The 16,737-nt window shown below is 34.4% G+C and overlaps 2 protein-coding genes across 2 annotated transcripts; one reads left to right on the forward strand and one right to left on the reverse strand.

The window, feature by feature from the left end:
* The first annotated feature begins 6,267 nt into the window (after window positions 1–6,267).
* On the forward strand, window positions 6,268–12,447 carry LOC129795196 (RNA-binding protein Rsf1). The gene is made up of 2 exons (XM_055836281.1): window positions 6,268–6,547; window positions 9,887–12,447. Exon 2 carries the CDS (start codon window positions 10,221–10,223, stop codon window positions 10,875–10,877), a length of 657 nt encoding a protein of 218 aa, XP_055692256.1. The 5' UTR covers window positions 6,268–6,547; window positions 9,887–10,220; the 3' UTR covers window positions 10,878–12,447.
* On the reverse strand, window positions 12,433–15,191 carry LOC129795194 (parkin coregulated gene protein). The gene is made up of 3 exons (XM_055836280.1): window positions 14,966–15,191; window positions 14,606–14,887; window positions 12,433–12,869 (listed from the first exon to the last, which is right to left on the reverse strand). The coding sequence occupies exons 1-3, from the start codon at window positions 15,078–15,080 to the stop codon at window positions 12,559–12,561; spliced, it is 708 nt and encodes a 235-aa protein (XP_055692255.1). The 5' UTR covers window positions 15,081–15,191; the 3' UTR covers window positions 12,433–12,558.
* Between the last annotated feature and the right edge of the window lie 1,546 nt (window positions 15,192–16,737).

Raw genomic sequence — 16,737 nt, forward strand, 5'->3', positions numbered from 1 at the left:
ATCTCAATTTTCTTAATTTTTTTTACCGAAAATTATTTTTTTTTAGGGGTCAAAAATTTAATTTTTTTTAATTAATTATTTAAACACAAGTAATGCACCCAACTATCCCTAAGAAAGCCTTCCCACATCATTTTGGGCTCCCAATTGCTCGGAATAATGAAATAAAAATCAACTTTTTTATGCCGTCGGCCATGTTAGACATTTTTTGCAACTCTGAGGCAACGATGCAGCAACCTTTGCAACAACGTTGTAAAATGATTCGGTAGCAACCCACCAGGGCGGCGCTAGTTTTGCTGTTTGTAAACATAAATGAAAGAGACAGACTCATTTTTTTCTATTCCACTCTCTGTCTGTTTTGGGTTATTTCTCGCGACAGACGCGCCCCTTGCGGTGAAAGGCGCAACATAGGCACAAAACGTGCTTGGGTTGCGCCATCATACCCTGATGCAACGTTTAAGCAACTAAATAAATTATATTTAATAAAATTAACAATTTTTGATAAATTATCAATAAAAAATAATTATTTTAGGGATAAATAATGCATAAAACTCATTTAGAGTCCAAAAAAACTTCAATTTCAAGGAAAATTTGTTCTTTTTCGATATTTTTTTGCAACTAGCGCAACGTTGATATATACTTTCCTGCAACTATTTTCTAAGTGATTTTTTCAAAGTTAATTATTTTGCTTAAAATTGAGATTTTAGTGTGTTTTTAGGTAAATTATTCTTTGAGAAGTTGTAGAAAAGACTTTAGAATGCAAAAACACTTAAATTTTTCATGTTATTGAAATAATAAAGAAAATCTTGCAACTTTGGCAACATCGCGATAAAGTATACTGCATCGTTTTCCATGCAACCATATTCGCAACTTTAGCAACTAAGAAGTAAACTCTCTTGCAACGTTGCTTCAGAGTTTCCAAAGTTAAAGTTGCAAGGTGTTTGTTGGGAATCTTCTTCAATTTCTACAGATATCCACCCTCTGTGAATGCTGTTAAGGTTTTGCCACGTCGTACCGAAATTAAAAAAAAAAACAATGTCGAAAGTTTTTTTTTCTGAACTCATGTTTAAAAAAAATGAGAGGCAAATTTATCTGTCTTTCCCCTTAGAATACTTGCATGCCATTAAAAAAAGATTTACGTGAATTCTATTGGGTCATCTCAAAATTGTTGTGTAAGATTGTATAAAAGTTTAATATTGGGCCTTATTCAGCGACCAAGAAACCCTTGAAATTCGCTTGAAATCTTGAAATTTCAGTACAAAATTCAAAGATTTCAAGGGTTTCTTGGTCGCTGAATCAAGCCCATTGTCTGTATACTGTTAGTAATATCCAGGGCATCGTTGATTATTCGGACAAAATTGATGGTCGCATCACAATTTTGAAACTGCACGTATTCCGGGGCTTCATTTTGAAGGCATTCAAGTGCATTTGCAATTGAATTACCGAAAATCTGCGTGGCAAGCTTGACCTTCATTTTCTGAAGACGGAAATGTAGCTCCTCCTCTTCTTGCAACTCTGTCAAATCTTTAAATATCTGCCAGCGTATCACCCCTCCATTTCCATCAAGTAGAATCTTCCGGTCTCCAAGCGTATTCCTGATATTCTTTATTCCGTGTATTGGATCTGGATACGCTGCAATTTCTTGTCCATCCCGTGTAAAATACGCGTAAAAAATAAAGCACTCTCGGGGAGGAAAAACACAATAGGAAATTTTTATTCAACTTTTTTCCTAATTTAAAGCCTTTTTTGATCAAAATGAACATATTTTCGCCAAAGTAGACAACATTGGCTGTCCATTTGGTGCAAAGATGGTTCCAAAATTAGGCGTGGGGCCTGAGAAATAGGCGTTTAAAGGAAATCACTCACTTACCCATGGAAGGAAACATTTCGGGCCCATTTTTTGTAGCCAGACGAGCACCCAGGTACTGAACACTTCATCTTCACTTAAGGGGGGTCTCTTGGGAAAATTGTTAGAATTTACACATATTTAATGTTGAAATTTTTGGGGGTTTTTCTTAAACCTGGTTTTCCAATGTTGGTTACATTTGTAGCCTAATTATTGAAGTGTATGAAAATCATTTTTCGCCATCTTAGGTGCGACGCCATCTTGTGATTTTCCGTCTTTTCCACAGAACTGCCTTAAAACACAAAGGTAGGTTTTTCTCAGGATCTACTGGATGGATTTTGATGGGGTAAAAAGCAAATGAAAGAGGAAATACCAATGCAGATTTTGATGTACCAGAATTTTGAATTTCCATTCTGGGGCTGAGAAAAGTGGAAAAACGTCAAAAATATCTGACCAAAAGTTACATTTTTCCACTTTTCTCAGCCCCAGGATGGAAATTCAAAGTTCTGGTACATCAAAATCTGCATTGGTATTTCCTCTTTCATTTGCTTTTTACCCCATCAAAATCCATCCAGTAGATCCTGAGAAAAACCTACCTTTGTGTTTTGAAGAAAATCTCAAGATGGCGTCGTACCTAAGATGGCGGAAAGTGATTTTCTTATTCTTTAATAATAAGTCTTCAAATGTGACCAACATTTGAAAACCAAGTTTAAGAAAAACCTTAAGAAAAATAAAAACATTGAATTTCACCAGCTCTCAAAAGAGACCCCCCTTAAAAAATACTGCTGAAAAGCTGCAGGAAGAACAATAAAGCAAAAAAAAAAATTCCCGCGAAAAAAATTCTTCTTCTTTATTTCTGCAGTCGCCAATTTGAAACGTCAAATCCCATACATTTTTCAAGTAATGATGACTCCATATGCTCTAAGGGTCTTACAGTGAATTTGAAAAATAGGAAAACATTGAAATATTTAAACAAAGATTTTTTTGAGAAAAATAATTTTCTGTCCCGAAATAGCGGGAACAGTCTGTTTTTTTTTACATTATTTTAATTTTATTCTCTTTTACAAATACTTTTTAAGAAATAAGCGTATAATTAAGCCCCGGTGGCAAAGAGAGTTAAAGCGCCACTCAATGCCACTCATCGCTGGGGTTGTGGGTTCGATTCCCGCAGCGGTTTGCCGTTTTCTGGCCTAGTGCTTCCTTCCCTTTCTTTCCTTTCTACTCCACAGCTATTCCTTTCCTGCTCGGACGATTTGTGCAACTACGAGATGGACCCAACATCAACATCAGTGCCATCTGTAAGGCGGAGGGACAACAGTAACCACCAATGTCCATAGTTATGCCGGTCCACCAGCGAAAAATGTGCAGCTGCTAGCAGTCAGTGCCTGTGTTTGCGGAACTTCCTATATGGATCGGAGCCAAGATCACCAGTGCCATCTGTAGGCGGAGGGACAACGCTAAATATGGATCTGCACTGTGGATCATCAACGGCGAAAAAGTGCCAATGCTAGCAGCCAGCGCCTGCGATAGCGGAACTTCCCGTGCACCAACATCTCCGACAGGATCTTCCCTCCACCCAAACAGTCTATCGACTAGGTGTGGAGTAATCTTCCGAAAATTCTACATAAGTTGATGTAACTTGGATCAAATTGAATTTGTGAATAGTGCATGAAACATGTAAAAATTGTAGGAATGAAAATGAATAAATGAATGAATGAATGAATAAAAGAATCACAGCAAATGCATCAATCAGTTCAATTGCTACACTCTGTGTTTGAGATGGTTTTTCAAAAAAAGAAGAAAAAATGTTTCTAAAAAAAATAAAATTTTGCAATTTAAAATGTATATTAATTATTAGAATTAGTTAGAAATTGAAGAGAATTCAGGAAACTAAAGCAGTAGTTAGTGGTACACCATTTAATGGCACAAAATCATTACTTTAAGAAAAATCTCTCAAAATGAGAAAATTTTCATCCCAATTCACCCTCTTTAGTTACACACCCCCTCTCTCCTAAAGTCATTAAAAAAAAAGAAATATTTGTGTGTGTGCTATGTAAAGAAAAAAATGAAAAATGTGTGTGAGAGAAAATATATTTACATTAAAAGCAAAAAAAAGAAGAAAGAAAGAAAGATGTTTTGCAATTTTCCGAAAGATTTTCCCACAACAGAAAACTTTTCCTCCTTCGGGCGCAGAGAGAAAATCCATCTTGCAGCTAAATTCAATGCATTACGTGGCAAATATTTTCTCTACATAATGCCACAAGACATATAAGAGATGATTTTTAGTGAGTATAATTTTAATTAAAGTTCTACGAGTTTTACGGACTTTCTCATTTAGGAGCCGGAAGTGGGGAAAATTTTCAGGTGATGGTGAATGAAGAGACTTTTGCCTCCGTCTCCTTCTGCAAATTTTTGGGGGAGGGATCTCATTAGGATGCAGGTAAAGTTTTGCGAAATTCATGTATATTTGATGTATTCGCAATTTTCTCCTCCCCCGCCGTCCCAGGAGCATTAAGCGAATTTTGCTTTTTGCCTTTTAAGGGTTTCTTTCATCTGTTTTTTTTCTTTCTTTCCTTCTTCCTTTTTTTATCTGTTAGAATATATTCATGATGATAAGGATTTGGTAGAAAAAAAAAAGATTTTATTAGATTTTGCTTTATTACCCATTCTTTCCCTTTAACCCTTTAACGTTTTTTTAGGTCATACGCTGACCCAAACGTGAAACATTTTATTTTTTCAATTATTTATGAATGTGATTGTTTTTCCATGTTACAAATGCATCAAATTCACGCATAAGGGGCCAAAGAAGACGTTCTGACTGAGAAAAGTCCTCTAAAAAAATTCATAGAATAAAAATCGCGATAAAAGAGCGCATGTTTCAATGTTTTTATGTTTCACGTTGGACGCTAAAGGGTTAATTAATATGAATTTCCGTTTAATTCAAATTTTATGTTTCATGAATTTTATAAGGGGGATGATAATGTTTCATCAGTGTTTCGTGGCAATACAGATTTTTCATTAACCCTTTTGCAGCCATTTGATACATTTTTAAGTATGAAAAACATTATATTTTTGTGTTTCTTATAAAATTTAGCCCTTTTCGCGTTCTTTGGATCAAAACGCTGATACAAACGTGAAATATTAGCTACCTCATAGCACTCATAGGATAAAATTTGTATCGGTTTGTCCAATATTTACACGGATTTCTAACCAAAGATATTTACATAAATTCAGTAGAATTTTGTTTTTCTGTCTCATTCACTCCCATTGAATGTAATGGTAAAAATGTTAGGTTAAAAATCCGGATAAATATTGGACAACCCAATAGTAAAAGATTTCATGTTTCATATGGACGCGAAAAGGTTAAATATTAATCTTCTGCTAAAAGATTAATTGATTTTTTTTCTAACAATTATACAAATTTTAGTATATATTATTTAGAAGATTTAAATTCGTTCACTATGAAAATTAAATCTATTAACCCTTTCGCGTTCAACGTGAAACATAAAAACATTGAAACATGCGCTTTTTTATCACGATATTTATTCTATGAATGCATTCAGAGGAGATTTTACAGGAACAACTTCTTCGACTTCTTCAGCGTGAATTTCATGTATTTCTAACTAAGAAAAACAATTGAATTCATAAAAAAATGGTAAAATGAAATGTTTCACGTTTAGGTCTACGTATGACCCAAAAAAAAACACGAAAGGGTTAATACAATTTATAAGAAAATATTATTTTTATAATGCGGCTAATGGCTAAAGTTTGGGAAATAAATTTATTTATTTCCTTGCAACGAGAATGAAACATAAAAAAATATATTGAAACATTTTTTTTTACAAGATTAGAGTAGGAAAATAATGACCCTTAATGGGTTAACCCGCTTAACCAAATCAATTTGATTTTTTATGAGGAAATAAACCATTTTCTTGCATTATAGCGTCTCAAGTAGTGGAAATAAGAATTTCAAACAAAGTAAAAAATACAAATTCAAATTGATTAAATATTTTATTCTTTTCAAACTGATTTTACATAATTAAGTTTTTTTTAAATTAATTTTTCAAATAAAAAAAATCATAAAATTCTCTTAAAAATTTGCTCATATTTATATTGATATGTATTCGTTCTGAGCCTGAAAGGGTTAATTCAGCACCCTACCGGGAATTTTGAAAACTACTCTTTGGGTCGTTATTCCTTCGTTCTTCATCGTTTATGGCCACATTCCCCCGTAAGCTTTGTAACTGCCATGCTTGCGTGCAATCGTCTCCGCAGCATATGCTTCAAAATAAACATTCAGCCGGCCGAATGTGCCCGATGGTGCATCCGAAGCTCTATTCGTGCGCACCGAAAGCCCAATTTTCCTCCCGAAAAGTCACGAAAAGCCTTCTTTTCCGTCATTTCCATAAGCGAGACATTGCACACAGGCCCGGATCCGCATCATTCCGCTTCCAATCGTCAAGCTGTGAACATAAAGCGGATAAAATTGAGAGAATTTAGTTTTCTTCTCTCATTCTGTGCAAAAGTTTAATCCTCCATTTTTGTTTCGACAAAAGAGAAAAAATTGGAGAAAATCGTTTTTTAAATTAATTTTAAAAAGCCGGACTCTTCGTGACACTGAATCTCGCTCTACGTTTTATTTTTTGCAAAAACAAAAAGGCAAAAAAGAACAATAAAACCTCTTCGCTGATCGACGCTGCGACGGTAACAAATCTTACAATTTAACCATTTGAACGTTTCCAAGAAAAAAGCTTTTTGGTTTTACATTTTTTTCTTACATTTTCTTACAAAAAAACAACCAATTTTCATATCTTTGTACCTTTTTTTGTGAGACATAGAAGCAAGAAAGTTGTGATGAAAAAAAATGGACGATGGTTGCAAAGATTTAAATTAAGAAAAAAAAGCTGGGAGTGCCTGTGCCTTGTTTCATATCGACGTCATTTTTTTTATAAATAAAAATAATTTTATTAAATCAACGAAAATAATATTTTCAAATGTGCGGAGAAGAAAATTCATGCAAAAAAAAAGAAAAATTCTGTGATTTTCTACGCGACGAAAACGTGTGAAAATTGTAAAAGCTTCGTACCACGCAGCAGCCATTTTGCGCAGTGACGCCGCAACTACAAAATCAATCCAAGTTGGCCCAGAAAATGCTTCTAAAATCAAACAAAAAAAATTCATCGTGTGCAAATTCTCCGCAAGAATGTTTTTGACGCCAAAAAAATAACGAATTTATAGCATTTTTTTCGCGGCGTCCTTGATGGCCAAAAATAGCCCGGCGTGACAATTTTTAACTTTTCTTGAATCAACCTTGTGGAATTTTTATTACTTTACCAAAAAAATTTCTCAAAGAAAAAATTATCTTCGCGTCGTAATTAAAAAAAACAAAATTTGGCAACTTTCACAGAAAATTTATTAATTGAGAAGAAAATGAATAAAAAAAAAGAAAGATATATAATCATCGCCTATATTTAACAAGTCACAATCACGACGATGCACAAAGAAAAACGCCACAAGAATTTTCTTTATTTGAAATTTTAAAGAAATATCTTCGCATTTTTCTTTGCTATTTCGTATAGAAATTGAGAATAAATAATTAAGATCTTCAGAAAGCCTCTGCATGATTTTTTTATGTACGAGTTTTGTTTAAATATTTATTTGTATTTGTCGCATAATTTAGAGAAATTAACTCGCGTGCAATAGCCTGATAGTAGATTAAAAAAAAGAATTATAGATAAATTCATCAAATTTCAAGTTTCTTTTTTTTGAGAAAGAACAAAATGCAAGTACAACAGGAAAGAATTTCTTTTGGAAAAATTAACCAAGACGTCGCTTGAAACTATGAAAATGTAGCTCTTTTTGGGAAATGCAGGGTTGTTCAAAAGACATGTCTTTGGGTCTCATCTTTTGGTCAGAAAATTCTGCTTTTGATCAGAAGAATATTCCATTTTGGTCAGAAAAAAATTTCACTTCGCAGAGCAATGTTCCATTCTGTCAGAAAAATCTGCCATTTTGACCAGGAAAATATGACATTACAGGGTTTTCTTTTTCAAATTGATTTTTTGAGGTTAGAAAGCAGCATAAAATGTTGAATAAGAAGCTACAAATAGTGGACTTTGCATGACCAACAACATCCCACAATCGTGCGCGCGCTCACAGAGATAAGAAGTACAATGCACTTCTACTTTATTCCACTATACATTCTCAGGAAATATTTTTCATTTTTAAAAATAAATATTTTAATTCATGAGCTGAAAATATGTGCTCAATAAGCGCAAGAATGGAGGCGAGAAGTTTCTTTTTTGTTGATGTTTTTACTTACATTTATCAGAAACCTAGAAAGAACGCAGCCTTATCTCCCCTTGCGTGTTCATAATGAATGAGAAAAACAAAAATTATGCTTATTTAATAATTTATTAAACAAATATATACAAAAAAGAGTGATTAAATCAACAACTAAAGTGGATATAATTGAATGAATTAACATTCATTAATTAGTTGATTCTCTTTTTTGTGTTTATTTTTTCATTTATTTACTTTATTTATTTTTTTTCTTTTAGTCGGTTTTGGGTACAAAATTTTAATGAACGATCTCGTGCTTGAACAAATATTCTGAAAGACATTTTATCATCCTAGGTCAGTACCTAGTTTGTGTTGAGAAAGGATCAGGAATACGTCTTAAAAACTTCAGACTTAGACTAGTTAGGTTCTTTTTTCTATATAAAACATTTTTATTAAGTTAATTATTTACTTTATTATTCATTAGTTTTATGGGCAGTGTATTAAAATATATTACGCGACGAAAAATCTTACCCAGTTGACCTTATTCTAGTTAAAATGTTCTTTCAATGTCAATCCAAAGTATTAAGATTATAAAAAAAAAGATTTAAAAGCTTTTTTACTTATTTTAATCATAAAAGAGTGAAGCTTTATACATTCAGTTGTTATAAACTTAAATCGCGACCTAAATACTTGAAGGACAAAACTGGTAATCGCTGCCAATTTGACTTTTTTAAACAGTCATATATTAAAATCTATCGAGCTTATCTTGATAAATTCTACATCTATGTGTAGGCGACTTCAAATTTTGGAAGTTCGTCAAAAGAAAATCTGGAAAAACGTAGTTGTTACTAATTTGACTTTTTTAAATCATCACAGACTAAAAACTACCTAACTTATTGTGATAAATTCTAAATTGATGTGTAGGCGATTTAAAGACTTCAAGCTCGTGAGAGAAAATCTATAAAAACGTTTTCCTTATGATAGAAAATTAAGCTCAAAGTTTGAGGTTAGAAATTTCTGTCCTCCAAGTGTTAATTTAATTTTATTATTTTACGGCCGCGAACTTCATGTCCATAGGGCCACCTCCAAGTGTTAATCGTAGTTACGTCTGGAGTTTAGATAGATTGACATAACCTAAAAAAAACTACATTTGAAAAGAAATTCTTACACTGTTGTACCTTCGTTAAAAAAAATCTTCATTTATTTTCTCTCTTTCTACGAAAATGTTTCACCTTCACCTCCTTCAGCTGCAGACCTAAAAAAAAGATAAATGACAAAGAAAATTTATCATCTTCGCGTAACTAAAAAAAAAGAATCACTAGAAAATGCTTTTCTTTTCACATCCCCCCACAAAAAGGATTGTTTGGCAAAACAAAAAATCAACCATTTGTTGCACTTCGCGTGATTTGTTCGTTTTCTTTACATAACTCCTTCCTCTTTCACTTTCCCACCCACCTGCCCACCACCCTAACTTTTTCTGCTACATAATAGACTATTATAGACTTAAGAAAACCTCCATGTTGCTTTTTTTCCTTCAAAGGGTGGGTTTTACAAAAAAAGCAAAATAAAGCATTTTTAATTTAAAAGAAAAAAAAGAAATTGAGGTGAAATTTAAAAATAAAAAAAGAAAATTAAATAATCCAAATGAATGTGAATGAGAGAAAGCCAAAATCAACCCTTTTAGAGCTGTTGTTGTGCAACAAAGTCAAAATAAAAAAAAAACAAACCAAACAAACGAACCTTCTATGTACAATTTCACAGTCGACGCAATCTTCTTCCGCAACGCGCGCATTACCAAACGCCGATACCACGACGACCGTACACTGAAGGCGTGAACGCAAAAACGGCCATTTGTTGAGCCAATTAAAAGTGATTTACGCCGAAAGAAGGGCTACTACGTCTGCAAAAAACACACGCAACCCTTCAAACGCGCGCTCCCAGCCATTCTTCTTCAGATTCTCCGAGAGCGCCATCTACTCATCGACACAAACAACAACGACGTCGAGTTTGATTTAAAAACAAACAAATCGCAGTAAGCCAAGACAAAAAGCGAAAAAAGAGGTTAAGTTGCAAAAAGCGAGAGAGAGAAAACAAGATGGGAGATACTCGCGGTACACGTGTCTACGTTGGAAATCTCACGGATAAGGTGAAGAAGGAGGATCTCGAGGAGGAATTCATTAAATTCGGGAAGCTCAATAGCGTGTGGGTGGCCTTCAACCCACCGGGGTTTGCCTTTGTTGAGTTCCAAAATCAAGATGAGGCCGAGAAGGCTTGCGACATCCTCAATGGCAGCGAAGTTCTCGGCTCCAAGTTGCGCGTTGAGATGTCCAAGGGGCGCCCGAGGAGTTCACGCGGCGGCAGCAAGTTTGGTGGACCACGCGGCGGCGGCATGGGTGGCCGCGGTGGTGGGGGTGGCAGTAGTTTCCGCAGCAGCGGCGGCCCACGACAGGGTGGCGGTGGCGGGAACTTCCGCACCAATGGCGGCCCAGGGGGATTCAGTAGTCGCAACAGCAGCGGCGGCGGCGGTGGCGGTGGATTCAGGCCCCGTGGACGTGGTGGCCGTGGGGGCTACGATAATGGCGGGGGTGGCGGTGGATTTGGTGGTGGTCGTGGCTCCGGGAGCTTTGGGCGCGATCGCGATGGGGGTGGCTACAATTCCTTCAGCGGTGGACGCGGCAACAATGGCGGCGGCAGTGGGAATCGCTTCAGGTCACGAAGTCCCGCCGGCGGTGGCCCACGCAATCGCTTCTAAATAACAAAACAAAAGCATTTCCCATTTTCTCCGTGTGGATCCTCCTTCTCCACCGAATCACCATCATTTTACATAATTTTCCTTTATATAAAATACATTTTAATTATTAGGTTTTGTAAATTAACAAAACGCGCGATAGGTGGCGTTTAACATGAAAAATTTGACATTTAACTTGTAAAGAAGAAGAAGGGAAACCATATTTATTTGAGAATCAATTGATTTTGGAATAAATCAATAAAAAAAATAAAGAGAATAAAAACAAAGAAAACTGCGAAATTTCAATATTTTGTGAACTTAACGAAAATAAAAAAAAGTATTACAAAGGAAATATTAAAAAAAATTATTCATTTTTTCAATTTTTAAAGAATCTTTGATAGTTTATTAAAAGTCTTTTGACGTATTTTTGTAAAATATCTTGTAAGATTTTTTTTAGGAAGGAAAAACACTTCAAAGATTAAAAACAAAACTTTAATGTATATTTTTTAAAAAAAAATGTTTTAAAAGATAATTCGACGTGCCCGAATATTATGAACCATATTCCTATCATTTAACACAGGAGCGTCGAATTTGAGGTTAATAAAAATATTCTGAAAAATCTTCTGAAAACAAAAATTACATGATAAGTCAGCTAAAAATTGAATTAAAGAATTTTTTTTTTTACAAATCAAAGAAGTTTTGCTGTCAAAGTACTGTAAGAAGTGACAGATTCTTACCAATTTATTTGTCAATTTTGTGACAATTTAACTAACATTTTGAGAAAATAGAAAACTTTTCTTAATAATTAAGCCTTTAGTTAAAAAGAAAAATTTTCAAAAAATTATTCGTTAAGTTAACAAAATATTTCGATAGCTACCCCCCAAAAAAAAAAACAAAATTTTCCTTCAGTTAGTCTACCTATCCAACGCAATGTCTACTACGATACGTGGAAAGGTAAAAAAAAAAGAAATTACCTTTTCCATCATAAAAATGTAAATCTAATATAAAGTGCAAAATAAAAAAAGTAAAATAAAAAAAAACTTTTAGGGCAACAAGAATTTTAACCAAAATGTGGATTTTCAATCTCCCCTCAAGAAGGAAATTAATAAAAAGAATAAAATGAAACAAAGATCTCTCTCTCGCTCGAGATGAAGTGTCAAAGTGAAGATTTTGTGGGGAAATGTGTAAGCAAATTATTCAAAATGGCTGAAAAAATAAAAACGACGAATGCGTCTTTTTGGGCACACACCATCACGCTCTCTCAAAGACGATCTGCAAGCGGGAAAGGGTTTTTTACAAAGAAAAAAAATCAATTTAGGAAGGATAAAGAGAATCCACGATGTGAATTTTTGTGATTTCTTCTCAAATTTAAGGAATTTTTGTTTTTTCTGTGCACAAAACTTCATCTGTTACACTAAAGCAAAGAAAAAGAAGAAGGAAAAACTCCAAATCTGTGTTGCAAAAAAAAACAATTAAAAAAAATCGTAAAAAGTATTGAAAAAAAAATGTAAAAGGACAAAAAAATTAAATTTAGGAAGTGTGTGTGTGAAGAGGAAAAGAAAAAAATAAAGAGAGGATATTTAGATGACATAAATGTACGTTTTTTTTATTATTCAAAAAAATTTGACAGTTAAACTTAACAAACATGGCGCTGGCGTCCTTTTCATCTTTCCTCCTTTTTAAGGGTTATTTTTTGTTGGTTGTTTTAGTTGATGTAGCAAGACTCATAGGTGGGCACCATGTATTTGATGTTGATGAAGGCATCTTCGCCGCCGTGACGCTCCAACACCTGCAGCGTCTCATCAATTAAATCACCCAAATTCATATTATTCTTCTGCGCGTAGTCAATGTTATCGCCACAATTGAGATTCTTCACTTTGTACGCATTGAACATGGGCAGGAGTTGACGGTAGAAGGGCACAAGGGCCGGCCCCACGAGATCAGACGACATCACGAGCTGCTGAATGATCTTCAATGTTACGCACATTGTTTCATTGTTGCGCGTATTGAGAGCATCTTCATGATGTTTGTTTTTTTTTAAGAAATTGAAAAAGGAAGAAAAGGTCTTAATTATTCTGACGAGGATAGTTAAAAAGTAAGGGCAATAAACTAGGAAATTGACCATTTAATCCACAAAAGTTAGAATAAGTTTAAACGGTTTAAACGTTTAATAATAAACTTTAAAATTGAAGTAACGTCAAACGTCAAAAAAATTATCGTTAAATCAGAACGTTCTTGGATTAAGAAATAAACGCCAAATCGTTCGAAAAGGAAACATCAAACGTTAGAATAAATAAAAAAAAGAAGAAGTAAATGTCAATCGTTAGAAATTGAATGCCAAACGTCAAAATTTCACTAATAAAAAGTTTCTAAGTTAGAACAATACAACAGTTGTTAACAAGTGTTCTTAGAGGATTTATGGGGACACCGTGGCCATTTCGAGTTTTTAAATCGTCATAGATTTAAATGTATTGGACCTATCGTGATAAATGTCACGTCTGTGTGAAGGGAATTTCAATTATTTTAAGTTAGGTGAAAGAAAATCCGGAAAATATTTTTCTTTTTAAGAGATCATTAAGGCCAAAGTCGAAATTATACGCGGAGGATGAAAATGGACACAGTGGCCATTCAAATTCTCATACATTTTTGACAGATTTTTGAGGTTGCCCCGTATTTTCCAAATCAAGATCTCTTGTTAACTTTTGGCGGTATTCTGAGATAAATATAAAGATCAAAATAAAGAAAAAAACCAAGATTTGGTATTCTACTTTAAAGTTCCAAGAAATTTTCAGGATAATCTTGGAAATTCGAAATATTTCAAGATTTGGTATTCTAAGATAGAGATTTACGGTCGAACCATAACCTAAAAATCTTGTTTCTTCATACAACTTCCAAGACTTTTAGTATTCGGAGATACGAATCAAAATCAAAACCAAGATTTACAAAATGAGTTGTCAAAAGAGACTTGGATAAAAATATTCCAAGATTCTGTATTCTACGATAGAGATTTACGGTCTTATTATAACGTAAAATGTCTTGTGTAAACTCATTTTTATGCTGGAAGTGGTCAGATAATTGCTCGGAGAACTGAAGGAAGTGATTATTCAGGCGCTTTAAAAAAAATCGGCAAAATTGTAGCAAAAAAATGATTTAAAATGGCTGTTTTGCATTGATGCTACGCAACTTTTTTTCATTATCAATTTTTTTTGATAAATTATTTAGAAATTGAGTGAGATAATACTTGAAATAGATTAAGCATTAATTAAACTTTCGATCCTCATTCAATAAGCAGATCTACAATTAACAAAACATTTAATATTTGACCTTTTTATTATGATTGACACGGTGACCATTTTGACCGCGGTGACCTCCGCGTAGGTAAAATGTGTTCGGTTCTCCAAGTGTTAGTTTACTATATTCGTCGTTATCAAGCTTCAAAAACCTAAAATTAATCACAAAGTACCTATTACTTAATTAATTAGTTGGTGTTCCACTTCGTGGCCAACACCGCAAGTATTTTTATAATTTTTAACGTCCTTCATTTTTTTCAATTAAATAAAAAAATCAAAAATGATTTTATTCTCATTCCCCTTTAGATCATTTTTAATTTAAAATTTCTTTTTACGAAAACTCAGCAATCTGAACGAAGTTTTTCCTCACAAAGTTCTCGAATATTCTCTCTTAATTTTCCTCTCCGTAAATAAATTTTCCTTCTCATCCGCAAACAAAAATTCATTTTAAAGGGAACTTACTCTTAATGGGGATGATTAGTTGCGGGATTACAGGGTAGATTTTATCACCACCATGTGCAAGGAGATCCTGAACACCTTGCCTGGCGTAGGTCTTGTACGGATGCTGCGTCTCACTGAGCCCATCGAAGAAGAGCGGCAGGTACAGACCGTAGTCCAATTTATCAATATCCACCGTCCACGCAATTTTGAAGCCCCCAATGAGGTAATCCATCTTTATGGGTAAATCCCCGCGATCGTAGAACATCCGGAAGGACGTGGCGCGCGGTTGCAGGAAGTACCGTTCTATCCCCCAACCGAAGAATCATCAAATGAACAACAAAAGAAAGAAGAAGAAGGAAGAAACTTTCTCTCTGTACTCACTCTGTGGCGTCTTTGGGGGTGCTGCAACACGTGTATTCTTCTGCAGGGATTCCGTGGAGAATGGGGGCACGATGCGTTTGGGTGTTAAGCGCTTCCGGGCACTGCTGCTGGACATCCTCCTTCCTGGACAATTCCTCCACACACACAGGGCGGCTAAATCGAATATCACCACTGCCCATCACCATGGCAACACTGCTGCCGTCAACAAAGCCGCCTACTCTGCCTCCCTCATTGCAGCAAAGCAACCCTTATCAACAGCCACCAACTCACCCCGGAACTGCGGGACTTCTTTATCGACTTTCAAACACGAAGAAAAAGAATTTTAGTGCTGCAGCAGCAGGGAAGTTAAGTGGGACACAAAAAGTGGTTTAATATGGGGCTAAATGAGGACAAATCGATTGCCTTTGAACTTCAATCACACCAACCAAAAGAAGGTGAGGTGAAAGGTTAAAGAAAAGCCATCAATCATCGCATTTCATCGAAGGATATGAAATTATTTGCAAAGTTAAATGGCAAGGATAATGGAGATTCTTGACCTTAAAATATGTAGGGGAAGACGGGGTAATTTGGCCACTTTGGCAAAATCATTAATGGGAATATCTCAAGTATGGTAAATGCTAGAAAATCCATTTCTCCACAGTTTATACTCCCCATAGAGATAATCAATCGTACCAAGTTTGAGGAAAATCCGATCATTGGATTTTCTTTTGTTTAAGAAAAATCATTTTTTCACATTTTCAAGTGCTTTTGGCATTTTGGAAATTCGTTATTTTCGAAAAATTTTTAACACTTAAAAATTAACTTTTAAGCCATTAAGGGTCATTGATCCATCATAAACACGATAGTGACATCCATTTTCCGATATCTCAAACAGATTTTCCTGTGGAAATGGTTTTATCCGGAAAATTGGAGTGGGGTAATTTTGCCACTTGAGTTTCTCCGGCACATTTTCCGACGCACATTTAAGATATTTATTGTGGTTGTGCCTTTTAATGTTTTCTTACAGATTATAAGCAAAGTAGGATAAAAAATTTTATCTAAAAAAAAATTTACGATAATTTGAAAAATGGCCTTTTTTAGACTTTGCCCGTTTATGGTTCAGAAAATGTTAAAGTTTGAGGCTCTGTTAAATATTTTTATCTGGCAAATTACTGGAAATGAATCTTAGATAAATATCCTATCTTCCAAAAAAATAATCGAAAAAATAAAATTTTTTTATTGTCCAAAAATTTTCATCTTTAACAATTTGTGCGCCAAAGTGTCCAAATTACCCGTGCTCGGGGTAATTTGGCCACTAAGCTAAGGGTCCAGGAGAATGGAAAATTCACCCATTTCTCATCGAGATAGAGAAAAGTGTTATATGGGGAAGTTGTAGGCCCGAAAATTTTCTACAAAATAGGGCTATTTGGTTTTCTTCATACTACCAAACTTGCTTGATATATCCCAAAAATCGCCAAAGTGACCAAATTACCCCGTCCTCCCCTACAGAATTTCATTAAAGAAAAATGATTTTTTCATTAATTTCTTTCAATTGGGGTAAATAGGATCCAAATGGGGGTAAAATGGAACACTTAAGGGAGAAATTCACTAGTTGGAAAGAGTTAAGATTTTTTTAAGAAAGACTTAAGTTATCGTAAAATTCTTTAAGTTGCCTTAAGAATGTCTTATTCTGATAATTTCTTTCTTTTCTTTTCTAACAATTAAAAAGTTGCTGTAAGATTTTGACAGATGAGTGTTTTTAAGAAAGACTTGATTTATCTTAAAATTCTTTA

This window comes from Lutzomyia longipalpis, chromosome 4 (assembly GCF_024334085.1).
Source record: "Lutzomyia longipalpis isolate SR_M1_2022 chromosome 4, ASM2433408v1".
Taxonomy (NCBI): domain Eukaryota; kingdom Metazoa; phylum Arthropoda; class Insecta; order Diptera; family Psychodidae; genus Lutzomyia; species Lutzomyia longipalpis.